The sequence below is a fragment of the Oratosquilla oratoria genome, chromosome 10 (assembly GCF_046742065.1).
Source record: "Oratosquilla oratoria isolate Oo_2021 chromosome 10, ASM4674206v1, whole genome shotgun sequence".
In the NCBI taxonomy this organism is placed as follows: Eukaryota; Metazoa; Arthropoda; class Malacostraca; order Stomatopoda; family Squillidae; genus Oratosquilla; species Oratosquilla oratoria.
Window position 1 is genome coordinate 54,989,328 of NC_134786.1, and position 25,623 is coordinate 55,014,950.

Genomic DNA, 25,623 nt, shown 5'->3' on the forward strand with positions numbered 1-25,623 from the left:
ACGGCAACGTGGACATGGACCTGCCCGACAGTGACGTGGACCAGGACCTGCCCGACGGCGAAGTGGACCAGGACCTGCCCGGCGGCAACGTGGACCAGGACCTGCCCGGCGGCAACGTGGACCAGGACCTGCCCGACGGGGACGTGGACCAGGACCTGCCCGACGGGGACGTGGACCAGGACCTGCCCGACGGGGACGTGGACGTGGACCTGCCCGATGGGGACGTGGACCATGACCTGCCCGACGGTGACGTGGACCAGGACCTGCCCGACGGCGACGTGGTCCAGGACCTGCCCGGCGGCGACGTGGACCAGGACCTGCCCGGCGGCGACGTGGACCAGGACTTGCCCGACAGCAATATGGGGACCAGGACCTGCCCGATGGGGACGTGGACCAGGACCTGCCCGACGGCGACGTGGACCAGGACCTGCCCGACGGCAACGAAAACAGGACCTGCCCGACGACGACGTGGACCAGGACCTGCCCGGCGGCGACATGGACCAGGAACTGCCCGACTTGCCCCAAGGCGACGTGGACCAGAACCTGCCGACGGCGACGTGGACCAAGACCTGCCCGACTTGCCCCAAGGCGACGTGGACCAGAACCTGCCGACGGCGACGTGGACCAAGACCTGCCCAGCAGCGACGGGGAGCAGGACCTGACCGACGGCGACGCAAACAGGACCTGCTCGACGGCGACGTGGACCAGGACCTGCCCGACGGCGACGTGGACCAGGACCTGCCCGACGGCGACGTGGACCAGGACCTGCCCGACGGCGACGTGGACCAGGACCTGCCCGACGGCGACGTGGACCAGGACCTGCCCGACGGCGACGTGGACCTGGACCTGCCCGACGGCGACGTGTACCAGGACCTGCCCTATGGCAACGTGTACCAGGACCTGCCCTATGGCGACGTGGACTAGGACCTTCCCGACGGCGACGTGTACCAGGACCTTCCCGACGGCGACGTGGATGAGGACCTGCCTGGCGGCGACGTGGACCATAACCTGCCCGGCGGCGACGTGGACCAGGACTTGACCGACGGCGACGTGGACCAGGACCTGCCCATGTCGACGTGGACCAGAATCTGCCCGACAGCGACGTGGACCAGTACCTGCCCGGCGGCGACGTGGACCAGGACCTGCCCGACGGCGACGTGGACCAGGACCTGCCCGACGGCGACTTGGACCAGGAGCTGGCCAGCGGCGACGTGGACCAGGACCTTCCTGCCTGCGACGTGGACTAGGACCTGCCCGACGGCGACGTGGACCAGGACCTGCCCGACGGCGACGTGGACCAGGACCTGCCCGACGGCGACGTGGACCAGGACCTGCCCGACGGCGACGTGGACCAGGACCTGCCCGACGGCGACGTGGACCAGGAGCTGCCCGGCGCCGACGTGGACCAGGAGCTGCCCGACGGCGACGTGGACCATGACCTGCCGGGCGGCGACGTGAGCAAGCGCATACCTGACGGCGACATGAACAAGGGCATACCTGACGGCGAAGTGAACTAGGGCATACCTGACGGCGATGTGGACCAGGACCTACCTGGCGGCGACGTGGACCAGGACCTATCTGACGGCGATGTAGACAGGTCTTACCAGACAGCGATGTGGATCAAGATATACCTGACTGCGATGCGGAACATGACTTGCCTTGCGGCGACTTGGACCAGGACCTACTTGACGGCGCCGTAGACAAGGAACTGCCTGGCGGCGTAGTGGACAAAGATCTGCCTGGCGGCGACGTGGACCAGGACCTACCCGTCGGCGACGTGGACCAGGACCTGACCGACGGCGACGTGTACCAGAAGCTGCCCGACGGCGACGTGTACCAGGAGCTGCCCGACGGCGACGTGTACCAGGAGCTGCCCGACGGCGACGTGTACCAGGAGCTGCCCGACGGCGACGTGTACCAGAAGCTGCCCGACGGCGACGTGTACCAGGAGCTGCCCGACGGCGACGTGTACCAGGACCCTACCGACGGCGACGTGGACCAGGGCCTGACCGACGGGGACGTGGACCAGGACCTGACCGACGGTTACGTGGACCAGGACCTGACCGACGGCGACGTGGACCAGGACCTGACCGGGGGCGACGTGGAATAGGACCTGCCCGACGGCGACGTGGACCAGAACCTGCCCGACGGCGACGTGGACCAGAACCTGCCCGACGGCGACGTTTACCAGGACCTGCCCGACGGTGACGTGGAGCAGGACCTGCCCGACGGCGACGTGGACCAGGAGCTGCCCGACGGCGACGTGGACAAGGACCTGCCCGACGGCGACGTGGACAAGGACCTGCCCGGCGGCGACGTGGAACATGACCTGCCTGGCGGCGACGTTAACTATGTCATACCTGACGGCGACATGAACTAGGGCATACCCGACGGCGACGTGGACCAGAACCTGCCCGACGGCGACGTTTACCAGGACCTGCCCGACGGTGACGTGGAGCAGGACCTGCCCGACGGCGACGTGGACCAGGATCTGCCCGGCGGCGACGTGGAACAGGACATGCCTGGCGGCGACGTTAACTTGGTCATACCTGACGGCGACATGAACTAGGGCATTACTGACAGCGACGTGAACTAGGGCATAACTGACAGCGACGTGAACTAAGGCATAACTGACAGCGACGTGAACTAGAGCATATCTGACGGCGATGTGGACTTGGACCTACCTGACGGCGACGTGGAGGGGTCCTACCAGACAGCGATGTTGATCAAGGTATACCCGATTGCGATGCGGATCATGACTTGCCTGACGGCGACTTGGACCAGACTTTACTTGACGGCGTCGTGGACAAGGACCAGCCTGGTGGCGTAGTGGACAAGGATCTGCCTGGCGGCGACGTGGACAAGGACCTCCCTGACGGTGACGTGGACCAAGATCTGCCTGGCGGCGACGTGGACCAGGACCTGCGTGGCGGTGACGTGGACCAGGACCTGTCTGGCGGCGACGTGGACCAGGACATGCCTGGCGGCGACGTGGTTCAGGACCTGCCCGGCGGCGACGTGGACCAGGAGCTGCCCTGCGGCGACGTGCACCAGGACCTGCCTGGCGGCGTGGTGGACAAGGACCTGCTTGGCGGTGACGTGGACCAGGACCTGCCCGGCGGCGACGTGGACCAGGACCTGTCTGGCGGCGACGTGGACCAGGACCTGTCTAGAGGTGACGTGGACCAGGACCTGCCCGGCGGCGACGTGGACCAGGACCTTCCCGACGGCGACGTGGACCAGGACCTGCCCGGCTGTGACGTGGACCAACACCTGTCCGGCTGCGACGTGGACCAAGACCTGTCCGGCTGCGACGTGTACCAGGACCTGCCCTGCGGCGAAGTGGACCAGGACCTGCCTGGCGACGACGTGGACCAGACAGGTTAACGTCGAATGACAGAACTCCGTCGTCTTTAGAGAACTTTCAAAGGACCCTCTTTTTGTGCTCGGACCCGTCTCCCAAGGGAACCTCCAAGTTATTAGATCTGACAGTGACCAGAGAAGCCAGGCACTTCTTTCTACACCCAAACACCTGGCAAAACAATAGACACTTCTCATTTGTCATTGCCATCTTACCAAATCAATTGCGTCAACACTATTTCATTATCACATATTTCTTTTGTGTTCTCTATCTTCTGTAAATCTTGTGTAAATATCCCATGTATTGATACTTAGAGTCCAGATTCAGTTCATGCATTGTACATGTAGATATAAGGAAAAATTCTATATTATAGTGTGTAATGGCAACAGCCAAATTATACCGTGTAAATAGGATTTGGCAACCCTCGAGTTTTGCTCGGAGGTTGCTCTATGATTATAAAAGGGAGAAAACAGATTAAAGCAAACACAACTTCACCTCGTTTGTCTTGCCAACAACTAATGTAGATCCCAACTACAAATCTACACCAGTGATGTAGACCAGGACCTACCAGACAGTGATGTGAACGAGGACCTCCCTAATGGCGATGTGGACCAGGACCTGCCTGACGGCGATGTGGACCTGAATCTACCTGACGGCGATGTGGACCAGGACCTGCCTGATGGCGATGTGGACCAGGACCTGCCTGATGGCGATGTGGACCAGGACCTGCCTAACGGCGATGTGGATCAAGACCTACCTGACGGCGATGTGGATCAAGACCTACCTGACGGCGATGTGGATCAAGACCTACCTGACGGCGATGTCGAGCATAGCTGCGTAGGTCGGGACGATGGACAATCCGCTGGATATGGCCAGCACCACGATGGCGGCCACGTCCTGTCGGACCAACCTGAGGGAAGGAACCAATAGTGACAGTAGTGATACATACATACATACATAGTCGCACATGCGTAAACCCTGTGTGGTTCGGGGGCAACCCTCCCGCTTCACGCGCGCGGCACGAGTAGCCCGTGTTTGAATCCCCGCAGTGTGCTGGTAAGAAAGCCTCATACGTAACCACTACGTATGATTGCGCCCTGTTAGACAAAACGTTGGCTATCCAGTGCCTTTCTGCTACATGCACATGCCTAGACACAAAAACCTTCTGTGAGAAGAGAACATGCCTTTTACCCATGGGTTTCTCGAAAGAATGGCCCACCGATATTGGAGACTGCCCACAGTAGAATGAAATAGGCTTCAAGTAACTAAAGTTAGTTTCCCACGTATCGACTTTTCACTGTGCGGTGTCCACGACAAGATGTCGTGGTTGTCTATGGACGCTTTCACGCGTCACGACCATGTGTGAACGAGTCCGTAGACACCCGTAGTTATTTGAGAGCACGTCGTGTCGTGGATGGTGCACGGCCAAAAGTTAATACGTGTGAAAGGAACCTTAAACAGAGTACTAGTCAAATGCCACTCACAGTTCAGACGAGATGTTGGGAAGGATGGGCGAGTTCCCGAGGAGGAGGAGGGAGACGGCAATGCCGAAGAGGCCGACAAGGAGGAAGGCGTAGGGGCAGTTGAATTTGTCCGTGGCCAGCCCCACCAGGGGCGCGGCCACGGCGTACACCACGGACAGGAGAAGGTACACCAGGCCGACGCGCTGGATACTTACGCCGAGCTGGTTTAGGGGGAGAACAAGGAGAGTACCCAATGTTTGGTCGAATACAAGAGCGCATCAACGTTACATCACCCGCCCCAATGTTATTTTTATCAATCTTAATCGCGTATTCATTTCGTTATTTTGTTCAACTCGTTTGCGAGTATGTGTATTGACAGGAATTAGTCTTGTGAATAAGAAATGTGCAGAAACAAGGAGACAGGATTCATGTGGTCGTCTAGAAAGAACCTTGCCAACCTCGCGCCACTTACCTCGTCCATGTGAGGTTGAAGGGTCGGGTAGAGCATTCCGTTGCACATGGCCGTGGCGGCCAAAATGACCAAGATGAGGACGAAGACAGGGTCTCGTAACACCGTCATGAGGGACACCTCGTACTTGCCGTTCTCAGAGGACTTGCAATCATCTGAGGACAGGAAGGCGCTCAACAAATTAACTTTAGTAACATTCCAACACGAGGAACTAGTGTAAGGTAAGGGTCCATTCTCTTCAGGTGTCTAAGAATAATTAGGATATCGCTGGGCCATTTCAGCAGGTTAGAAAGGTTAGACTAGCTTTATGGCAATATCCGGCCGAATGAGTGTTGCTATGAAACTAACACTTTCCAGGCCAGCTGGAACAGTATACGGTTGAGTCCCTTTATACAGAGTTGTGACGTGGCTATACCATAGACAACACGTGACCCGCGAAGCCATTTTGTTGCCAAATCATCTTCGCAAGCGCTTACGTTTTGTTCTTGCTCTTGATTCTTTGAACCTTTTGTGTTTGTTCACTGAACGTGTCGAGTTGTTAAACGCTCGGATGGACTAACGGTCCTTTAATACAGAGAATTGCGACAACTCCGGACACACCGCCATTTTGTGGATTTTCTGCGGAGTTGTCGTGACTCTGTATAAAGGGACTGGTATACGGCTGAGAACTAAAGCAGCACTAGGTGCAGACTTACCGGTATTAGGAAACATGAAACAGTTGAGGGGTAGCAGCATCAGAAGGAACCCGCCCAGGGCGTAGAAAGGCAGACCAAAGCCTCCCACCTGTAGGTCATTCAGGATAAAGTAAACACGTAAATATAATTAATTAAATTATCAAATACCTCTTACACGTAGATTAACCTACATTCAAGAACTTTTTAGCTAAAATGTAGCTTGAACTTTTTCCACAAATGAACATTCCTTCAAGGACCGTTCATACGAAGAAACTTGCCTCCATGATTCTCTCGCACAAAGAAACTTGTCTCCAAATACCTTAGAAACAAAGAAACGCAACTCCAAGAGCCTCTCACAAACTTTCCTTCAAGAACCTTTCACGCGAAGAAACGCACCTCCAAGAACCTCTCGCACGAAGAAACGTAACCTCCGAGAAACTTTCACGCAAAAAACTCATCTCCGAGAACCTTTCGCGCGAAGAAACTTACATCTAAGAACCTTTCACACAAAAAGGAACCACCCGAAGACTCACCGTAAAGAGCCACGACCCGAGGGAGGGCCCGACGCTCATGCCGACGCCGATCGAAGTCTCTAACATCCCATTGACGGTGCTGATATCGTCTGGACAAGCCGGAAGAGGAAGAGTTAAGTCTCAACAAGGTCTCACGGGAGAAGGGAGGAAATAGTCTTTCATACGGTCTCACTGCGGAAGAGAGGAAATAGTCTTCCATGCGGTCTCACGGGGGAAGGGAGGTAGTCTTCCACGCGGTGTAACGGGGAAAGGAGTAAAAGTTCTTCCATACGGTCTCACGGGGAAGGATGAAAAAAAATCTCACATACGATCTCACGGAAAAGGAAGGAAATGGTTTTCCACGTGGTCTCACGGGGGAAGAAAAAAAATCCATGCGGTCTCACGGGGTAGAGAGGAAATAGTCTTCCATGCGGTCTCACGGGGTAGGGAGGAAAGTCTTCCACGCGGTCTCACGGGGGGAGGAGAAAGACTTCCATGCAGTCTCACGGGGTAAGGGAGGAAAAAGCCTTTCATGCAGTCTCACGGGGTAAGGGAGGAAAAAGCCTTTCATGCAGTCTCACGGGGTAAGGGAGGAAATTGTCTTCTATACCGTCTCGCAGGGAAGGGAGGTCTTACGGGGAAAGAGGTAGTCTTTCACACGGTCTCACGATGGAAGGGAGAGTTTGTCTTCTACTGCATTTATTAGTTTTTCAGGGTTTTACTGAAAATTGGAATCAAAATTGAAAAAAAAAATGAATTAGGTAAATAAAAATAAATTGAATACAGTAGAATGGAATTCAATGCAACAGAATGATATTTAATACAATGGAATACAGTTGGATACAACAGGGGAATGGAATCTAACCCCAGTAAAAAACTCAAAGTTCATAGCACCTGGGAAGAGAGCCGGGACGACGGTGTAGATGACCGTGAGGAAAGCCGCGGCCCCAAGAGCGGTCAGCGCCCTTAAGGTGATGGCCGCCACCACCAGAAACTCCGTCGCTTCGATACTCGGTATCAACCTGACGGAGGAGTCGACGAGGTCAGATTAGGCAATTTTTTTTTTTTTTTTTTTTTGACAACATGAGGGAGTGAACATGAGGGGGCGACCAAGGATGAGATGGATGGATGGGGGAAAGGGGGCATTGGGAGAGAGGGGTATCTGTTGAGGAAGGGAGAAAACAGAAAATAGGGATGAGTGGAGAATATTGTGTAAAGATGATGCCGTGATGCATGGAAAGGAGTGGGTGAGGGATGGGGGTGAGGGAGTATGTGTGAAGGATATTTTGACGCAGCCTGAAGAGATTTCTCCGTTTTCTCTCTTTCTGCGGATGTGCTGCGTCTTGTTGCATTGCTTCTGATCCAGGGCAGTGGGCGAGATGCAGGGATGACCCCTCATCCATGAGGAGCCAAGAGAAGAGGGAGTGGTAGTAAATGAGAGTGGAGTACGTGGTGATGAAATGCCTTCGACTTGAAACAGGTTCTCGTTGAACTCCCGCCCCACGAAATGGACCATCGTATTGAAAGGCTTCACTCCCCTTCCCCTTTCGTACCAGGTGGTACAGGTCTCTCTTACTCGGGGAGCCGCCAGGCGATTTTATTCAGATACATGTTAACCCTTCGATTGGCAAAGGGTTAATAGAGAAGGGATTTTATCATATATTCTTTATTTATCTATAAAGATTGAGATTACTATTATCATTTATTCTTTATTTATGAATTTATCTAAAAAAAAATTTATTTTGGTACGATTTCTTAAAGGCTTGGCCATCAAAATTGAAGGCAGCAGCAAAGGGGTTAAGGGTGGGCGATGAAATGCGCTTAGAAGTGTCTCGGTGCCAACACCACGCGCAACACCACACCACGCGCAACGCCACACCACGCGCAACGCCACACCACGCGCAACGCCACACCACGCGCAACGCCACACCACGCGCAACACCACACCACGCGCAACACCACACCACGCGCAACATCACAACGCGCCACGCGCAACACCACAAAACACGACGCGCAACACCACAACACACGACGCTCAACACCACAACACACGACGCTCAACACCACAACACACGACGCTCAACACCACAACACACGACGCTCAACACCACAACACACGACGCTCAACACCACAACACACGACGCTCAACGCCACAACACACGACGCTCAACACCACAACACACGACGCGCCACACCACAACACACTACGCTCAACACCACTACACACGACGCGCAGTACCACAACACACGACGCTCAACACCACAACACACGACGCTCAACACCACAACACACGACGCTCAACACCACAACACACGACGCGCCACACCACAACACACGACGCGCCACACCACAACACACGACGCTCAACACCACAACACACGACGCTCAACACCACAACACACGACGCTCAACACCACAACACACGACGCTCAACACCACTACACACGACGCTCAACACCACAACACACGACGCTCAACACCACTACACACGACGCTCAACACCACTACACACGACGCTCAACACCACTACACACGACGCGCCACACCACAACACACGACGCTCAACACCACAACACACGACGCGCAGTACAACACACGACGCTCAACACCACAACACACGACGCGCAGTACAACACACGACGCGCAATGCCACAACACACGACGCGCAACACCACAACACACGACGCTCAACACCACACGACGCGCAATACCACAACACACGACGCGCAACCCCACAACACACGACGCGCAACGCCAGGACTCACCCGAAGCATATGTTACTGCAGGCCGTGGTGAAGATCCCACCGATGTAGATGCTGAACGGAGAGCACTTAGGGAGCTGATGGGGAAAAGAAAAAATGCGAAAGTATAGAAATATAAAAAGTATAGATAATCTAATAAATAGATATGTATAAATTAATAAACAAACGAATAAATAAATAAAACAAACGAATAAAAACAGTAAATAAATAAACTAATAGATGAATAAACAAATGAATGAATATATAGATTAATATATAAATTAGTCAACAAGATGAATGAATAGATAAAACAGGACGTGAGGGTGTCTATGGGAGGGGAGGGGTATCATTTACTTTTCCGAAGACTTTCGTAGTTTTCAGTTAATCCTGTTCTATAATTTTTTTATTCTTAATTTAGTTTATTCTCTTTAAGATTCCCTACACCTGTGGCTTCATCTGTATTTTATATTTATATTCATTTCTATATCTAAATTTCTATGTATGTTTATATGTATTTTTTATCTTCATATTTATATTATAGATATCCTACATTTGTGATTTCATCCGTATATTCCCCGAGTAGTGTTTATTGTCTCGACTATGTAAAATAATGGTCGAACAAGTTTAGTTCCCAGTTTCAAAAAGAGCTAATCCAAAATGGAAAATTCCCGAAACGAGTTTAATATTAACCATAAAAATAAGTTTAAAAAATCATACGTAGCCGAGCTTGAGTTCACGAGAGTATACAAAAAAATTATATAATTAATAGGAATTAATAGGCATTTTAATTTTTTTTTTATAATTTAATAATCAATAGGCATTTAAACTAGATTTGTGGAGACTATATAGAGAAATGGAAATGGAATTGGGTAGGTAAGCTAGCACGAGAGAATAATGGGCGATGGTGTTACAGAGTGGATGCCGCGAGATGGGAAGCGTGCGAGAGGGAGACCAGAGGGTGGAGAGACGAGATAGAGAAGTTGGCAGGAGTGACGTGGCAGAGGTTGGTACAGTCGTGAGAGTTATGGAATGGTGCGAGAGAGGCCTTTGTTCAGCAGTGGACTCGAAATGGTTGATCGTTTGATTAAGGTAAGATTAGCAACTCACTATTCGTCCGAGGATTGGCGAGGCGACTGTGACGACGCCGGCGTAGACGCTGAAGATTACTCCGTCCACAGTCCGGCTCAGGCCACGCTCCTCAATCTGACGAAGGAAAAAATTAATGAGAAACAATAATAAATACACAAAATTATACAATACGAAGATTATATAACTGTCCAATTGATGGGCATGCACGCTAGCAGATGCGCAAGAAATTTTGATTGAGGGGAAGGCTGACCACCTTGGGGCTAAAGAGGAAATGGGACTTGTATTAAGATATCAGGGCAGGACTCGCAGCAATGGGCTTAAATTGAATAAATTTAGAGTCAAGGAAATAGGCAAGAACTGGATCAACAATAAAGTGGTTAACGAATGGAATGGACTTAGTAGTGAGTGCTGAAATTATTGGTTGGTTTGAGAAATGATGAAAACTTTATGGTTGTAATGGACATGGAACTGCCTAGTTTAGGTCTTGTGGTGTCTTGCCGTCTCCTCCATTTTTATGTTTTTATGGTCTTGTAAGGGTAGGGGGTTGACTAGATATAGAGAAAACTAGGGAAGAGCTTGATCCAGTGAGATTTTATTCAGCGTGTATGGGTCAGAAGCAATGTAGCAACTGTGACTTTCTACATTACTTCTGCGCCAGGGCAATGGGCGGGATACAGCGATGACCCGTCAGCCATGAGGAGCTAAGATGGGAGGGGGGAAAGGGTGGTGGATGAGAGTGGAATGGGTGGGAGTAGGTACGTTCTTTTGACTTGGCTACTTCCTTTATGAGGGGAAAAAAGTTCTTGGATAAAGACAGATGGGGCATCAACCACTCACCAGCTGTGGGAAGAAGGGCGCCAAGATGGACATAGCAGCGAAGGACGCAAAGTCCATGATGAGCATCGACACGAGCGCCAGCACCTGGTGGCGAGAGAACCGACGCTTACCACAGGGGGTGCACACGCTCTGCTCCCTCCCACCGGGGTTCTTCCCGGGGGCGTCGCTGCAGTAGACACCTCCGTAGGAGTCCACGTGGGAGTGACAGGATCTGTGGGAACACGTGTAGAGCAGTTGCGGGAGGGATTTTTGACACTAAAATAATAAAATAATAATAATAATAATAAAAGGTTTATTTCTATTACAGTGGTACACTGACAATAATACATTGGAAAAGTTGATTAAAGATATAAAACTTGGAATATATACATGGAGCAATTTTACAATGAGTTAATTATGTGCACAATAGATGGGATAGCACTGTTTTTGTAGCGGTCTGTCCTTGGCGCTTTGATTGGTATGAGTCTATTTATGTGTCTAGTGGCGTGGCGAGTTGGTGGAGCATCAGGAGGGAGGAGGTGACGGTGTCTAGGGTGGGAAAGCAGGCTTTCCCCAAATTTCCTTAGTGCCTCCCCGTGCTGCTGGGACACCCTAGATAGAGTAAGGGTGGTAAGAGCATGGTCGTAGCTGCTGTACTCCACGCCCAGGATGATCCTGCACGCTCTCTTTTGTACCCTCTCCAGCTTTTGTCTCTGTGTGAGGGTGAGTGAGCTGCACCAGGCTGGTGAGGCGTACATGAGGGTGGGGAGTATGAAAGTTTTGTAGACCTCCTGTAGCTCAGATGTAGGTGTTCCTAGTGATTTTAACCTACTCAGCATATACAGTTTGTAAGACGCTGTTCTGACTATATGACTAAGGAACAAATGTGTGGGGGGGGGGGTCGAGGGGCAAAAAGCAGTATGCTGAAAATAAAATTCTTAAAGTACAACAGTAAAAAAAACAAAAAACAAGAACAGAAGGATTTATTCAGCATCGCTTGTGTGCAGTCAAGACAACCACATTTATCAAAGTCGCAACGTGAGGACGAAGCCCTCATTAGTACAACGTTTTGCTTGTTACAGCTTTATCAAGTACATAGTTCGTGGTACACACACATGGGAATAGATGGGAAGATCCGGTGGATACGTGCACCACGACTGTGTACTTCAAAGCTGTAACAAGCGCTTCTTTTAATAGACTTATCTGTAACCCTCAATTACATCCATTTCAAAGTATCAAATTTTTCAGTATTCGATTTAGGAGAGGAAGAAAAATAAAACGTGGGACAATTTTACTCCAAAGTAAATAACAGTAGAAATGTAAGTATATAAATAGTTACCTTCCAAGTAAAGGGGTGTTCTCGTCCAGGTACCACTGTGGTACGCGAGGACTCTCCTCGTACGCGTACGGCGGCGGAGGCTCCTGCGAGGGTACGTTGTAGACGAAACCCGGAGAGAGACTCTGCTTCAGGATCCTGTGGGACGGCAGTTGGGGCGGCGGAGGGTACGAAAGCTGCGACGGCACCAGCGGAGGTGACGACGACAACGCCGAAGGGGAGCCGGAAATGAACCTGAGGGCCTCCACGGGCGTCTTGAGTGGCGTGGCCCGAGGCACACGGGGCCGTGCCCTGGGGGAGTGGCAGGACGGGGTGAGGGTGGGTTGGTAGGGTGTGGGGAGGAGGGGTGTTACGGAGGCCGAAGTGTTACTGATGGGGCGATGGACGTTGGAGTAGGAAGGTTCTCCCCCAGAGGTCAGGGTGTTTAGGTTCGTGGGGAGAGAGAAGCTCAAGAGGGAAGGCTGGGGAAGAGGAAGTACCGATGGGGAGGAGTGGGCGGGGGTAAGGGTGATGGGAAACGTTGGAGTAGGATTGGCTCTGAAGGATGGTGTGAGGTTCACCGGGTACGTATATACAGGGTGGGTCGAAGGAACGGGGTTGAATATGATGGGCTGGGTGCTTGGAGGATTCTCGTGGTGGATGGATGGGTGCCTACCCGTAGGCTGGATCGCTTTAGGGAAGGCGAGGAAGGAGTAGTCCTCGGGTAAAGGGGCACCGCCGTGGAGGACAGTGCCACCATTGTCGAAGGATGCCAGCGCTGGGGGGTTGGGTGGCTGCACATTCTCCTCGAGAATAATTCGCAGAGGTTGAAGTATACCTTGTGTCGCACCTCCACTTTGAGGTATGTAGTGGAGTTTAGGGTCGGCCATATGCGGGTGGGGAGTGCCGGGTAGAGTGCCGGGGTTGCCGACACCCTCGCTGTTGCTACCGGGGAAGACACTTGCAGAAGGAAGACCACCCAAGCCTTTCGGGAAGGAACCTTCAGGTGCTCCACCTAAACGGCCCACTCCTACGGTGATTGGAGAAGGTGGTGATGATTAGAACGAGTGGCACGAGTGATAGGGCACTACACAAGTCAGTTTTATTTAATTAAAGGCAATCGCTTGCAAGCAAAGTTCTGACACGGGGAGGGAGGGAGGGAGGCGAGAAACTGGGTTGAAAAACTAATCTACCATTCTTATATTTCTCATTTCTTCTACCTTTATTTGTCTATATCTATACAGTATCAATTGTCGTCTCAAGTTTCAGCAACTGGAAAGGGCCCTAGAGCAGCTGGCAATGGTTCTGAAGGCAAGTTATGCTCGGCACGATTTTTAGCTTACTACCACAACCACTGGCGGGTGATGCGCATCTTACCTGGCATCATAGTTGAGTAAACGCGTCGTAGTTCAACTTACCAGTAACAGGGAGGTTCCCCTTGGGGTTCGTCAAGCGCGGGGGAGGGGGCGAAAGATGGGCCAGTTGCTCACTGGCCCCCGGGAATCCTGAAGTAGGAGGGGGAGCGGCGGGCCCTCCCCCAGGGGTCAGCAATGCATCGATATCCAGGTCTTCCTCACGCATCCTGCAAAAGTAGTTGTTTGCAATAGAGATGACAAAGGGGCAGAGGAGATGAGGGGGGAGAGGGGTGGGGTGAGAGGGGAGGGGGGAGAGGTGAGAGGGGTGGGGTGAGAGGGGAGGGGGGAGGGGTGAGAGGGGAGAGGGAGAGGGGAGGGGGGAGAGGGGAGGGGGAGAGGGGAGGGGGAGAGGGGAGGGGGAGAGGGGAGGGGGAGAGGGTGGGGGGAGAGGGAGAGGATGGGGGGAGAGGGGAGGGGGAGAGGGGAGGGGGGAGAGGGGAGGGGGGAGGGGGGAGAGGGAGGGTGAGGGGGGAGAGGGGAGCACCTAGAGATGTGTTAAGAACACATGGACAGTGGAGAGTATAGAGAGGACAAGGGGATGGAGTAGAGCTGGGGAGGATATGAGGATAGGGTAGAGTTGGGGAGGATAGGGTAGAGTTGGGGAGGATAGGGTAGAGTTGGGGAGGACAGTGGGAAAGGTAGAGTTGGGGAGGACAGGGGGAAGGGTAGATTTGGGGAGGACAGGGGGAAGGGTAGAGTTGGGGAGGACAGGGGGAAGGGTAGAGTTGGGGAGGACAGGGGGAAGGGTAGAGTTGGGGAGGACAGGGGGAAGGGTAGAGTTGGGGAGGAGAGGGGGAGGGGGAGAGTTGGGGAGGAGAGGGGGATTGGTAGAGTTGGGGAGGACAGGGGGAAGGGTAGAGTTGGGGAGGACAGGGGGAAGGGTAGAGTTGGGGAGGACAGGGGGAAGGGTAGAGTTGGGGAGGACAGGGGGAATGGTAGAGTTGGGGAGGACAGGGCGAAGGTAAGATGTGGGGAGGAGAGGGGGAAAGGTAGAGTTGGGGAGGACAGGGGGAAGGGTAGAGTTGGGGAGGAGAGGGGGAAGGGTAGAGTTGGGGAGGACAGGGGGAAGGGTAGAGTTGGGGAGGACAGAGGGAAGGGTAGAGTTGGGAAGGACAGGGGGAAGGGTAGAGTTGGGAAGGACAGGGGGAAGGGTAGAGTTGGGGAGGACAGGGGGAAGGGTAGAGTTGGGGAGGGCAGGGGGAAGGGTAGAGTTGGGGAGGACAGGGGGAAGGGTAGAGTTGGGGAGGACAGGGGGAAGGGTAGAGTTGGGGAGGACAGGGGGAAGGGTAGAGTTGGGGAGGACAGGGGGAAGGGTAGAGTTGGGGAGGACAGGGGGAAGGGTAGAGTTGGGGAGGACAGGGGGATTGGTAGAGTTGGGGAGGACAAGGGGAAGGGTACAGTTGGGGAGGACAGGGGGAAGGGTAGAGTTGGGGAGGACAGGGGGAAAGGTAGAGTTGGGGAGGACAGGGGGAAGGGTAGAGTTGGGGAGGACAGGGGGAAGGGTAGAGTTGGAGAGGACAGAGGGAAGGGTAGAGTTGGCAAGGACAGGGGGAAGGGTAGAGTTGGGGAGGACAGGGGGAAGGGTAGAGTTGGGGAGGACAGGGGGAAGGGTAGAGTTGGGGAGGGCAGGGGGAAGGGTAGAGTTGGGGAGGACAGGGGGAAGGGTAGAGTTGGGGAGGACAGGGGGAAGGGTAGAGTTGGGGAGGACAGGGGGAAAGGCAGAGCTGGGGAAGACAGATGGGAGGGGCAGAGCTGGGGAAGACAGCGGGAGGGGCAAATAGGGGGAGGACAGGGGGAGGGGCAGAGGGGGGAGGGGCAGAGGGGCAGAGGGGGGGAGGGGCAGAATAGGGGAGGAGTAGAGCGGGGATGGACAGGCCGAGTGTTCCAGAGGGGGGGGGGGGGTTTACAGAGGGGGAAGAGTATGTGGCAACACGCCGCCACTTCTGCAATGTCCCCTTATTGCACATAGCTTTATTGTAAATAAAATTGTTAATCATTGTTATTTATCTATTGTAATCAGTACAGTATGTTGTAAATATTACATCACGTACATAGTTGGCCATTATTTTGTTAAATGTATTTATATACAGTTTTATTTGCATACGCTTTACAAAGTGTTAATATATTCATCGAGTTTTATGTAATTAATGGCGGACGGCTTATTTTCAGGATTAATCAGCAACATTATCTAACCTTTAACCAAGAAAACGTGTCTGCCCCACTCTTTCTGAGTTTTATATACCATCCATGATCGTCCGTTACGCTGGATTTCCCACTCCCTCTCTCTCCCCAATATTATCGGTCCTGCCCCCAAACTAAATTAATTCAGAAAAATACTTAGAAGTACTAACTACTCACCCATAGTCTAATCTCTACTTTGTTATGGTAGCAAACCACATTAAACAGAGCGGGGAGAAACAGGCGTAGCGTTCCAGAGGGGGGAGGGTTTGAGAGGGAGAGGACAGGGGAAGGGATAATGTGGAGGACAACGTAAGTGATGGAGAGGGAGCGGATGTACAGAGTAATAAAGACAGGAGAGGAGGGAGAGTGCAGAGAAGAGCGGGGAGGGAAGGGGACCAGAGAGAGGGGAGGGAAGGGGACCAGAGAGAGGGGAGGGAAGGGGGCGAGAGAGAGGGGAGGGAAGGAGGCAAGAGAGGGGGAGGCGGGGGTGGGAGGAGAGGCAGGGGGTAGAAGGCGAGACTTGAGAAGTTAGGAGAGGGGGAGGAGGGAATAACAGAAGGAGAAATGGGGGTTTAAGGGGGTGAAAATGTTGGGAACTAGAGAGGGTGTGGTGAGATAGGGGGAGCAGAAGAGGGCGAGGAGAGTAATATAACGTCGGGGAGGGGGTTAAGGAAAGGAAAGGGGACTGCCCACACTAGGGCATACATGAACACCATCAGCTGACCATTCATCAGTTTTAGTACACGTCTTTGTTTCAGTGGCCAAGTGCTTGTTGGCAACTCGAGGTTCTCATCTAGAACGAGTTTAAAGTTCCTATGCACGTTAGTACAGGTTTTTTCATTGAACCTTCAGTTAGGTTAAGGGAGACGACAGCCCTAAAATGGGTTTTCTGAAGTCATGGATGTAGCGGTCCTGGGTGCTTTTGGTCTCGAGTATAGAACCCGGCACTAGTCCAGAATTGCGGTACTACGGAGTACAGAGGCTATCCGCAAACTGCATTTCTCCAACAGCTCCTCCCGCACCAAAGACAATAAAATGAATTATCGACACTAGTTTGTCTATGGAAACCAAAGCCTGATCATATAGTGAAAATAGATAGTTGAATTAATTTTCAAGTGTTATGCATTTCCCATAATTTCCTTGCGAGGGGGGCCGACGTAAATCTTATCAGGTCAGGTACCTCAGTGGATCAAATAAAAGAATCTCTTTCTATGTCAAGAATTCCAGCCAATCAGCAGGAGCTGTTGCCGTGGAATTCAACTTTTCAGACTTGCCGGTCATATCTTTCCCAGTTAAGACTAACTTGTTCTAACTTATCATAAAGAATACTTACATCTTAGCGAGCAATGTCGAAGAGAGTTTTGACCAGTTCCCAGTAATTTTTTTCACTTGTTGCGTAGCTCTAATTTGGCTTCTCCGAGTGATCGCAGTGACAATGATGGCCAATTCCAATGCCTGTCAGATTCTAGAGAATATTCTTTATCTATTTCTTTCAATTTTCGTCACGTTTCACTTTGCAACCTGGTCCTTCGAGCTGTTACCCGAATTCAGGTTACTCTTAAGCCGTTTCACGTTCGTTGTCCCCCTTGCACTTCACTCCTCAAAGCGAAACGCCACTACCCACTGACCGTGGCCACGTCTCACACTCGAATTCCGTAGCTTTCTCCAGTGTTCCGTGCTCTGTGTTTTGCACAACTATTCCCTCCAAAGACTATATACGAAAGACTGGAAGGCACGAAAAAGGTGTAAATAGCCTAACTGATTACTCATGAGTTTAGTTACTTCAACCAACGCTAGAGATCGCTGTGCTTTATTCGGAAAGAATTAGCGGGCTTTTTGGATCGTCTGCATGTTTACATTTCAGCCATATGTCACTTGGAACACATGGTTGGTTCAAACGGTCCAAAAGTTCTCATCCTGAGTTCATGTACCATCGGTTTCCTAAAGAACCACAAAGGTAAGTGTATATTGTACTGCCAACATTAAGTATTATAGACATATAAGTGTCATTTTATTCATTAAGTAAAATTGTAAATCAACATTCTCTTCTTTTTTGATAGATGTTCAAAGTGGATACAAGTAACCGGTATATCGACATTAAGGAAGAAAACAACTACACAAATAAAAGTCAAAGGATATGTAGCCATAATTTTTCTCAACGGCAATATGCATCATCAACCCGTTTGTGCCCCAATGCATACCCAGATCAAAATTTGCCTGCTGAGTGAGTCAATGCAGTTTTATATATACATTATCATAAGATTACAATAATTAACATTGTTTGGTAAGAAGTAATGATTTTCATTATGCGTTATATTATCTATCAGATCCAGCACACCCATATGAGCCAGAAATAACCAGTATGGATGCAGGTAAGTGCTTGATCAATGTGTAAATAGTATAGTACAGTTCTAAGATTAATTGAAATGACTTTATTTTATTAGCACATTGCATTTGAAACAAAACATTAGTTGTCTCTATATATTATATATTTCTGTATTACTTTAAAGTTTAACATTATTTAGAATATTCTTTCATTGCCATTAGCTATTTTTTGTATTTGCACAAAACATATTTCAACTTGAAATTACAAACTAAATTCTGAGCATAGATACCTTACATACATTATCTGTTTATAACTACAAAACATCACATATATTATTTTACAGATATTGACCAGCACTTGGATACTGCAAGTACTTTGCAAGTACTTTGCATCACCAGCAAATTGAAATGGAAATCTTGCCAAGTTCATTGGATGAGAACTTTGGTTAGTACCGACCATTTATTAGCATTGCATAATTCTATAAGACCTGTAAATCATAAAAAGTAAGCAACATATGTCAAATTGCAACAACAGATATTAGTACCACAATTGAGTCCACAGTTATATAGATGTTTTATAGACCTGCTTCACACTCTTGGCATAAATGTGATAATGTGATAAGAATAGAAATTGTTCTGGTAGGTGTTCTTTGGAATTAATAAAATTATGAAATAAAACCTAAGCTTTCATTTGCCCATATTACCACATATAATACCCATGAAGACAAATGATAAAGAAATTCATATGTATATAAATCAAATAAGATATATATATATATATATATATTATGTGTGTGTGTGCGTATGTATATATATATATATGTGTGTGTGTATATATTATAATTTTTTCTTTATATTTTATGAAAAATTCAGAGGTATGAAAGATATCATATATACGAGATATTGTCAAATGTCAAGTATGTGAAAGCAAATACTATTTGCACAGTAATGGTTACAAATGAAGTAAAAAAAAAAGTATTGAACTAAAATAATAATCATATACAAGGGCGAAAATATCAATCAATATATAATTCTAAAAATATATAAAATACAATAAAATGGCAACAATAGCTATCGCTTCGATTTTAATTTTTCAACCGCTCAATAGATGGCGTTAAAACCCCAATAGTCTAGCGGTATTTGGCATTAATTCTGGCTACATATTTTTGCTAAACACCTTACGAACCCTTCCTGTCTTTCTTTTATAGTCTTTGATTCCCTCGATTACAGCAGCCCATTAACTACAAAGGTAGGAAAGCTTGACCAAACACGGCCATCATTCGGCGTCGTTGAGGCGCCACTTATGCCATCTAGCGGGTGCACGGCAAACTTCAATAATATCTACGATGACTATTGTTTTGTTTTGTAATAATTTGATTGTGTAAATAAATATTTACTCTGACGATATTGAATACTCTGATTACCCTTGTTCAAAATACAAGAGTACGGAACTGTAGAGAAAGCAGGAATGCCGTTTTGTGGGAGAAATTTGCTCACATGGAATGTTTTGTGGGAGGACTTTTACACCTTAATATCTGTGGGATTTTTTGTGGATATTTTGCATTTTTGTTGGAGGTCTCATGGGAATTTTGATTTTTGTGGATTTTTTTTTTTTTATGGGATATCAAGTAAATAATAGTGCAAAAGTACATACACAGTTAAATAAGGCAAGGCACCCCGTCAATTTTCAAATATGTATCAGCCAAGTATCAACAGAAACGGTTATAGCTGGCCCGGGCCTGGCGGTGTGTGTGTGTGGGGGGTGGGGGGTTCGGGGGGGGGGCGGCATTGGTGTTGTCATAAATTCGTATTTCGTAAGCAGTGTTGCTACTCGAATTTTCCTTCTAGATCTAGTATTTTTTGCTTTGATCTTGGAGTCTTGTATTTTTTTTTCTGAAAACACCACAAATATTGTAGTTTTTCATTAACCAAGATAAATATGTGACAAGTGCCCTAAATTTGTAGATAAATAGGCACTGGTAAAGAAATTAAGACTACCGAATACCGATTATATTCTAGCTAAGTCCAAGATCTATATCAGTGGTTCTTAACCTTTTTTGGCAGCGACCCAAAATTTTGCACAAATCAAGCATCGCGACCCAAGCCTACATAGATATACATTGAAATTTCAAAACACTTCAAATAAATTTTCTGCTTTGGAGTTTTTATTTAATCATGGTCTGCTTAGAATCCTAAAATTAGGCATCATGTATTTTAATTATTACAGTATATAATTATAATATATTTGTAGTGGGAAAATAATTATTTTCTGCAAACCCTTAGCGACCCAATAAAATGGCTTGGCGACCCAAATTTGGGTCGCGACCCAGGGGTTAAGAACCACTGATCTATATACACCAGGTCTAACCGCTTGAACCGTTCTGCGCAGCTTCTGACGTCATCTGGCTGCTTCCGTTTTCTCTTTGTGTAACACTGAAGAAAACTGTGAAACGCTAAGGAAGACTGGAACTATTATATTTCCCCCCCGTTATCTCTCTCTCTCTCTAGCTCATTGCTATTATCAGTGTGTGTGTGTGTGTGTGTGTGTGTGTGTATTTTATGGGAATGGGATATATCGTCGTGTGTGCTTATATGTGTACATGTTCACGTGTGTGTGATTCATCTTGGTCTTTTGGATCACGTATTGGACTCGTGATCGACAGCTATTTCCCTCCCGGAAGAGAGCTCAGAGCTCGTATGTCCGATCTATGAACTTACACGCACACATATCTCCAACTCCCCGCCCACGAGAGTTGGAGTATCGACTCGAAGCGCAGCGAGACTGAAAAAAAATTAAACCTGGACAGGATTCGAACCAAATACCGCCGATATTATGGCATTATATGCCAGACTCTCTACCAATGGCGCCACCGAGTCGTCTGACTATTATGAAGTGTGTGTGTATTTATATATTTTTATTTTACGGAGAGGAGAGATATCGTCGTGTGTACTTATATGTGTACACGTTCACATAAGTGTGTGTGTGTGTGTATTTTATGGGAAGGGGATATATCGTCGTGTGTGCTTATATGTGTACATGATCACATGTGTGTGTGATTCATCTTGGTCTTTTGGATCACGTATTGGACTCGTGATCGACAGCTATTTCCCTCCCGGAAGAGAGCTCAGAGCTCGTATGTCCGATCTATGAACTTACATGCACACATATCTCCAACTCCCCGCCCACGAGAGTTGGAGTAACGACTCGAAGCGCAGCGAGACTGAAAAAAAAAAAATCCTGGCCTGGCTTCGAACCAGGTAGCGCCGATATTTTAACATTGAATACCTGACTGTTAACCGATTACGCCACCGAGACATTTGAATGATGAGTGTGTGTGTATTTATATATTTTTATTTTACGGGAAGGAGAGATATCGTCGTGTGTACTTATATGTGTACACGTTCACATATGTGTGTATGTGTGTGTGTGTTTATATACTTGTATTTTACGGGGAGATATCGTCTTGTGTGCTTATATGTGTACACGTTCACATGTGCGTGTATTTGCAGGGAAACGATGAAAATTAACATTTGGCTTAATTCCTCTTTGGTTTGAGCCACAACCCTTAATGGTACAATAAGCCATATTGTCAAGATCTATATATACCGGTATATATAGATCTTCATTGTCAGAATATAACTAATTGCGTGGAGCGGTGCGGGCGGAGGCAACGACATTCTCGTACAACGAACCAACATCAACTAACAGCAACGGGACGCGCGAACCCCACTTTGAGCAGCCAGGTGATGACACGGCCCCGCTGCGCCAACTCTCTCGAAATTCGGTCGGAAGTGGTTAGACCTGGTATATATAGATCTTGGCTAAGTCTACCCTAATACGAAAAGCATCATATTTAATCTGTATTGCTTAATGTCTAGTTATATGATGTATGTATACGTACAGAACCTATAGATGTAAAGAAGGAGAACGTTTTGCACGTCTCACGGGACCGCAAGCGTGATTTCACATAGAACGTGTGAGACCGACAGTGGAGAGTAGGACCAACGTACAGAACGAATTACAAAATTTGAATTGAGTGCGCAGTAAGACTCGGACATACCAAAACGTAGACCTTAAGTGACGACATACAGTTTACATAAAGTAGGTGGACAGGAACAATTAATTATCAGGACAGTCGGTCTACAGTCCACAGGATTGGTTTTCGTCAACATCCCGGACTCGGAGTTTGCTGAACTGCGTGATTTCACACAGAACGTGTGAGAGCGGACAGGGGAGAGTAGGACCAACGTACAGCACGAATTACGAAATTTGAATTGATTACGCAGTAAGACTGCGGGGAAGAAGCACGTAGAAAAAACTAAATCGTCAGGAAGTAAAATACAGATGTCAATTGAAAAGAGCTTGCAACCTTTAGTGAAAGACCCTACTAAAATAGCAGAGATAAAATTGACAGTTTATGTTACAGAGCATACATCTAATAAATGTGTTGATCATTTAGGTGAAGTGATACCACAGCTTGACAAGAACTCGGGCATTCTCCAGAAAATCAAGCTTCATCGCTCAAAATGTTCTAGGCTACAGAAGTATGTGATAGCACCTTCTTTCTCAAAGAAATTAAGAAATGATATTTCAGATCATCACTTTAGTTTGCTTGTAGACGAAAGCACAAATGAGGCTAATGTATCCTGTTTAGCATTAACTATTCGTTATTTCAGTGAGTCAAAGAAGAGCATGATGGGCACCTTTCACCGTTTAGTACCTCTAAGGCAGTGGTTCTTAACCTTTTTTGGCAGCGACCCAAAATTTTGCACAAATCAAGCATCGCGACCCAAGCCTACATAGATATTGTCGGTTTTACATTGAAATTTCAAAACACTTCAAATAAATTTTCTGCTTTTGAGTTTTTATTTAATCATGGTCTGCTTAGAATCCTAAAACTAGGCATCATGTATTTTAATTATTACAGTATGTAATTATAATATATTTGTAGTGGGGAAATAATTATTTTCTGCAAACCCTTAGCGACCCAATAAAATGGCTTGGCGACCCAAATTTGGGTCGCGACCCAGGGGTTAAGAACCACTGCCTTAAGGGATGCAAAAGCAGACACCATTTATTTAACTGTCAAAAACTGATGGAAGATGGATTAGATGTTAACAAATTGATAGGTATAGGCACAGATGGGGCAAATTCAATGGTAGGTCGTCATCACTCACTCATAACATTATTGAAGAATGACAACCATGAAATAACACTTATTAGATGTGTGTCATTCCCTGCATCTAGCTGCAAGTAAGGCATGTGAAAACCTCCCCACTGTTCTTGATTTTTTAGTTAGAGAGACACACACATGGTTCTCTAATAGTCCAAATAGGATCAACAAATATACAGAGTTGTATAAAGTTCTTGAGGATCGTGTACCCAAGAAAGTGCCTGGGTTAGCTAGCACACGTTGGTTGTCCCGTTTGGAAGCAATCGGTGTTATCCTTGATCAATGGGACTCCCTAAAACTGTATTTTGAAATGTGCGAAACAAGTGAGCGTTGCTACACGGCTAAACAGCTAATCCAAGCATACAATGATCCTCATAATAAGTTGTACCTTTTATATGTTTGGAAAGTACTTAAGGAGGTGGTGAGAGTCAACACACTTTTCCAAGGGCAAAATGTTGAGGTAGCTAAACTTAGTGAAGACCTGATCGATATGTATCGTAATATTATGCATATGGTGGTAGAATCAGGTCACTTATCAAAATGTGCCAAAGAATATCGCCCTTCTTTAAAATTTCAGAATTATATTTTGCCTTTTAATGCTATAAATTTTGGTTATGAATTCAACACATTTGCAGACTCTTGTACCTTAACCAATAAACAGTTGATTAACGTCAAAGAGAAATGTAAAGAGTTTGTACTCGAGTTGATTAATCAAGTGGAGCTGCGCCTGCCAAATAATGTTGACACCCTACTTCTTTTACAGAAATTGCATCCTCGTGTAGCCTACTTCTCAAATCAAGGTTTCTATTGCAACTATTGCTTCCAAGTACAGATCTATAGTCAGAAATATAGATGAACTAGAAAATGAATTGGGTGTACTTAACCTTGAGCAATGGCCAAAATCATGTTTGGAAAGCAGTATTGCATTTTGGGCAGAGGTATATGAAAATCTAGATTCTGCAGGTAACCGGAAGTTCCCTAATATTTCTGCCTTCGCCTTGGCATTATTGTCTTTGCCTTTCTCAAATGCAAATGTGGAAAGGGTATTTTCGGTTATGAACATCGTGCACTCAAAAGTAAGGAACAAATTTAGTGTACGATCTGTTGAGGCTATTTTGCAAATTAGGTATGGCTTGTCTCTTCAGGGATCATCTTGTGTTGACTTTATTCCCACTGAAGACATGAAGAACTTTTTTTTGGTAAGGCTGAAGAAAAAAACACGAGAAAATCAAGACATTGTTTATTTGGAAGTAGACAAAGAAAGAAATTGTATTTTGAAAACCATTTTTTTAAATAATTTCAATGCAGTTTTAGAAGAAATCATTAAAACTTAATTTCAATGTAAAATCGACAATACTTTATTTTTATTCTGAATTATATCTTTCATACAAAAGTAAACTAAGTTACTGTAGCTTCTAACCTATCATGTTTAAACTGCTTACCATAATTTTTGTGTAGAATTTGATTAAATATATGTTGCAATGAACTTATTTGTGTTTATAATAATTCCTTCTTTTTGTGGGAAAAATGTGGGAATTCAGATTTCCTTGTGGGAATTTTGTGGGGAAAAACTCACTCATTTGTGGGAACTGGCATAGATCACAGTGGCAACACTGGGAGAAAGCTACGGATTTCGAGTGTTAGACGAGGCCACGGCCAGGAGGTGGTGGTGTCTCGCTTTGAGGAAAGAAGTGCAAGGGGTGCAACGAACGTGAAACGACCTAAAGTTGAACTTGATTCGAGTAACAGCTTAAAGGACCAGGTTGCAAAGTAAAACATAACGAAAATTGAAGGAAATAGATAAAGAATATTGGACAATTTATAGATTCACACAAATGTACAACTTGATATGTGCCTCATGTGTTCCTAGTGATAAATGTTGTGATATGAGCGATGGTGTACTTCATTTCCTGCGCAAGTGCGTACTTCTATAGATATTAATTTTTAAAGTAATGCACTTTGACCTACCTCTCCTCCCGAACGATCTGGGGGGGGTGCGATTTGGAATCCGACAGGCTATCTTTGTAATTACGATCATTTGAAGAAGCCCATTTAGAGCTGCGCAACAAATGAAAAAAATCTACTG

At 47.8% G+C, this 25,623-nt stretch overlaps 2 protein-coding genes across 2 annotated transcripts in view; one reads left to right on the top strand and one right to left on the bottom strand.

Moving 5' to 3' along the window:
• LOC143029223 (uncharacterized) overlaps nt 1–17,735 on the bottom strand; it is a 39,666-nt gene extending 21,931 nt beyond the window's left edge. The window contains exons 1-12 of the mRNA XM_076191822.1: nt 17,372–17,735; nt 13,861–14,024; nt 12,467–13,472; nt 11,149–11,359; nt 10,330–10,425; nt 9,247–9,320; nt 7,374–7,501; nt 6,501–6,589; nt 5,989–6,076; nt 5,297–5,448; nt 4,846–5,045; nt 4,173–4,271 (exon numbers count right to left, since the gene is read on the bottom strand). Of these exons, the coding sequence (XP_076047937.1) occupies nt 4,173–4,271; nt 4,846–5,045; nt 5,297–5,448; nt 5,989–6,076; nt 6,501–6,589; nt 7,374–7,501; nt 9,247–9,320; nt 10,330–10,425; nt 11,149–11,359; nt 12,467–13,472; nt 13,861–14,024; nt 17,372–17,373 (2,309 nt within the window). The 5' untranslated portion in view covers nt 17,374–17,735. The remainder of the gene's footprint in view (nt 1–4,172; nt 4,272–4,845; nt 5,046–5,296; nt 5,449–5,988; nt 6,077–6,500; nt 6,590–7,373; nt 7,502–9,246; nt 9,321–10,329; nt 10,426–11,148; nt 11,360–12,466; nt 13,473–13,860; nt 14,025–17,371) is intronic.
• Nucleotides 17,736–17,748: 13 nt separating this feature from the next.
• On the top strand, nt 17,749–19,119 carry LOC143029224 (uncharacterized). Its single transcript, XM_076191823.1, has 4 exons — nt 17,749–17,995; nt 18,099–18,262; nt 18,366–18,410; nt 18,708–19,119. The coding sequence occupies exons 1-4, from the start codon at nt 17,907–17,909 to the stop codon at nt 18,869–18,871; spliced, it is 462 nt and encodes a 153-aa protein (XP_076047938.1). The 5' UTR covers nt 17,749–17,906; the 3' UTR covers nt 18,872–19,119.
• The last annotated feature ends 6,504 nt before the right edge of the window (nt 19,120–25,623 follow it).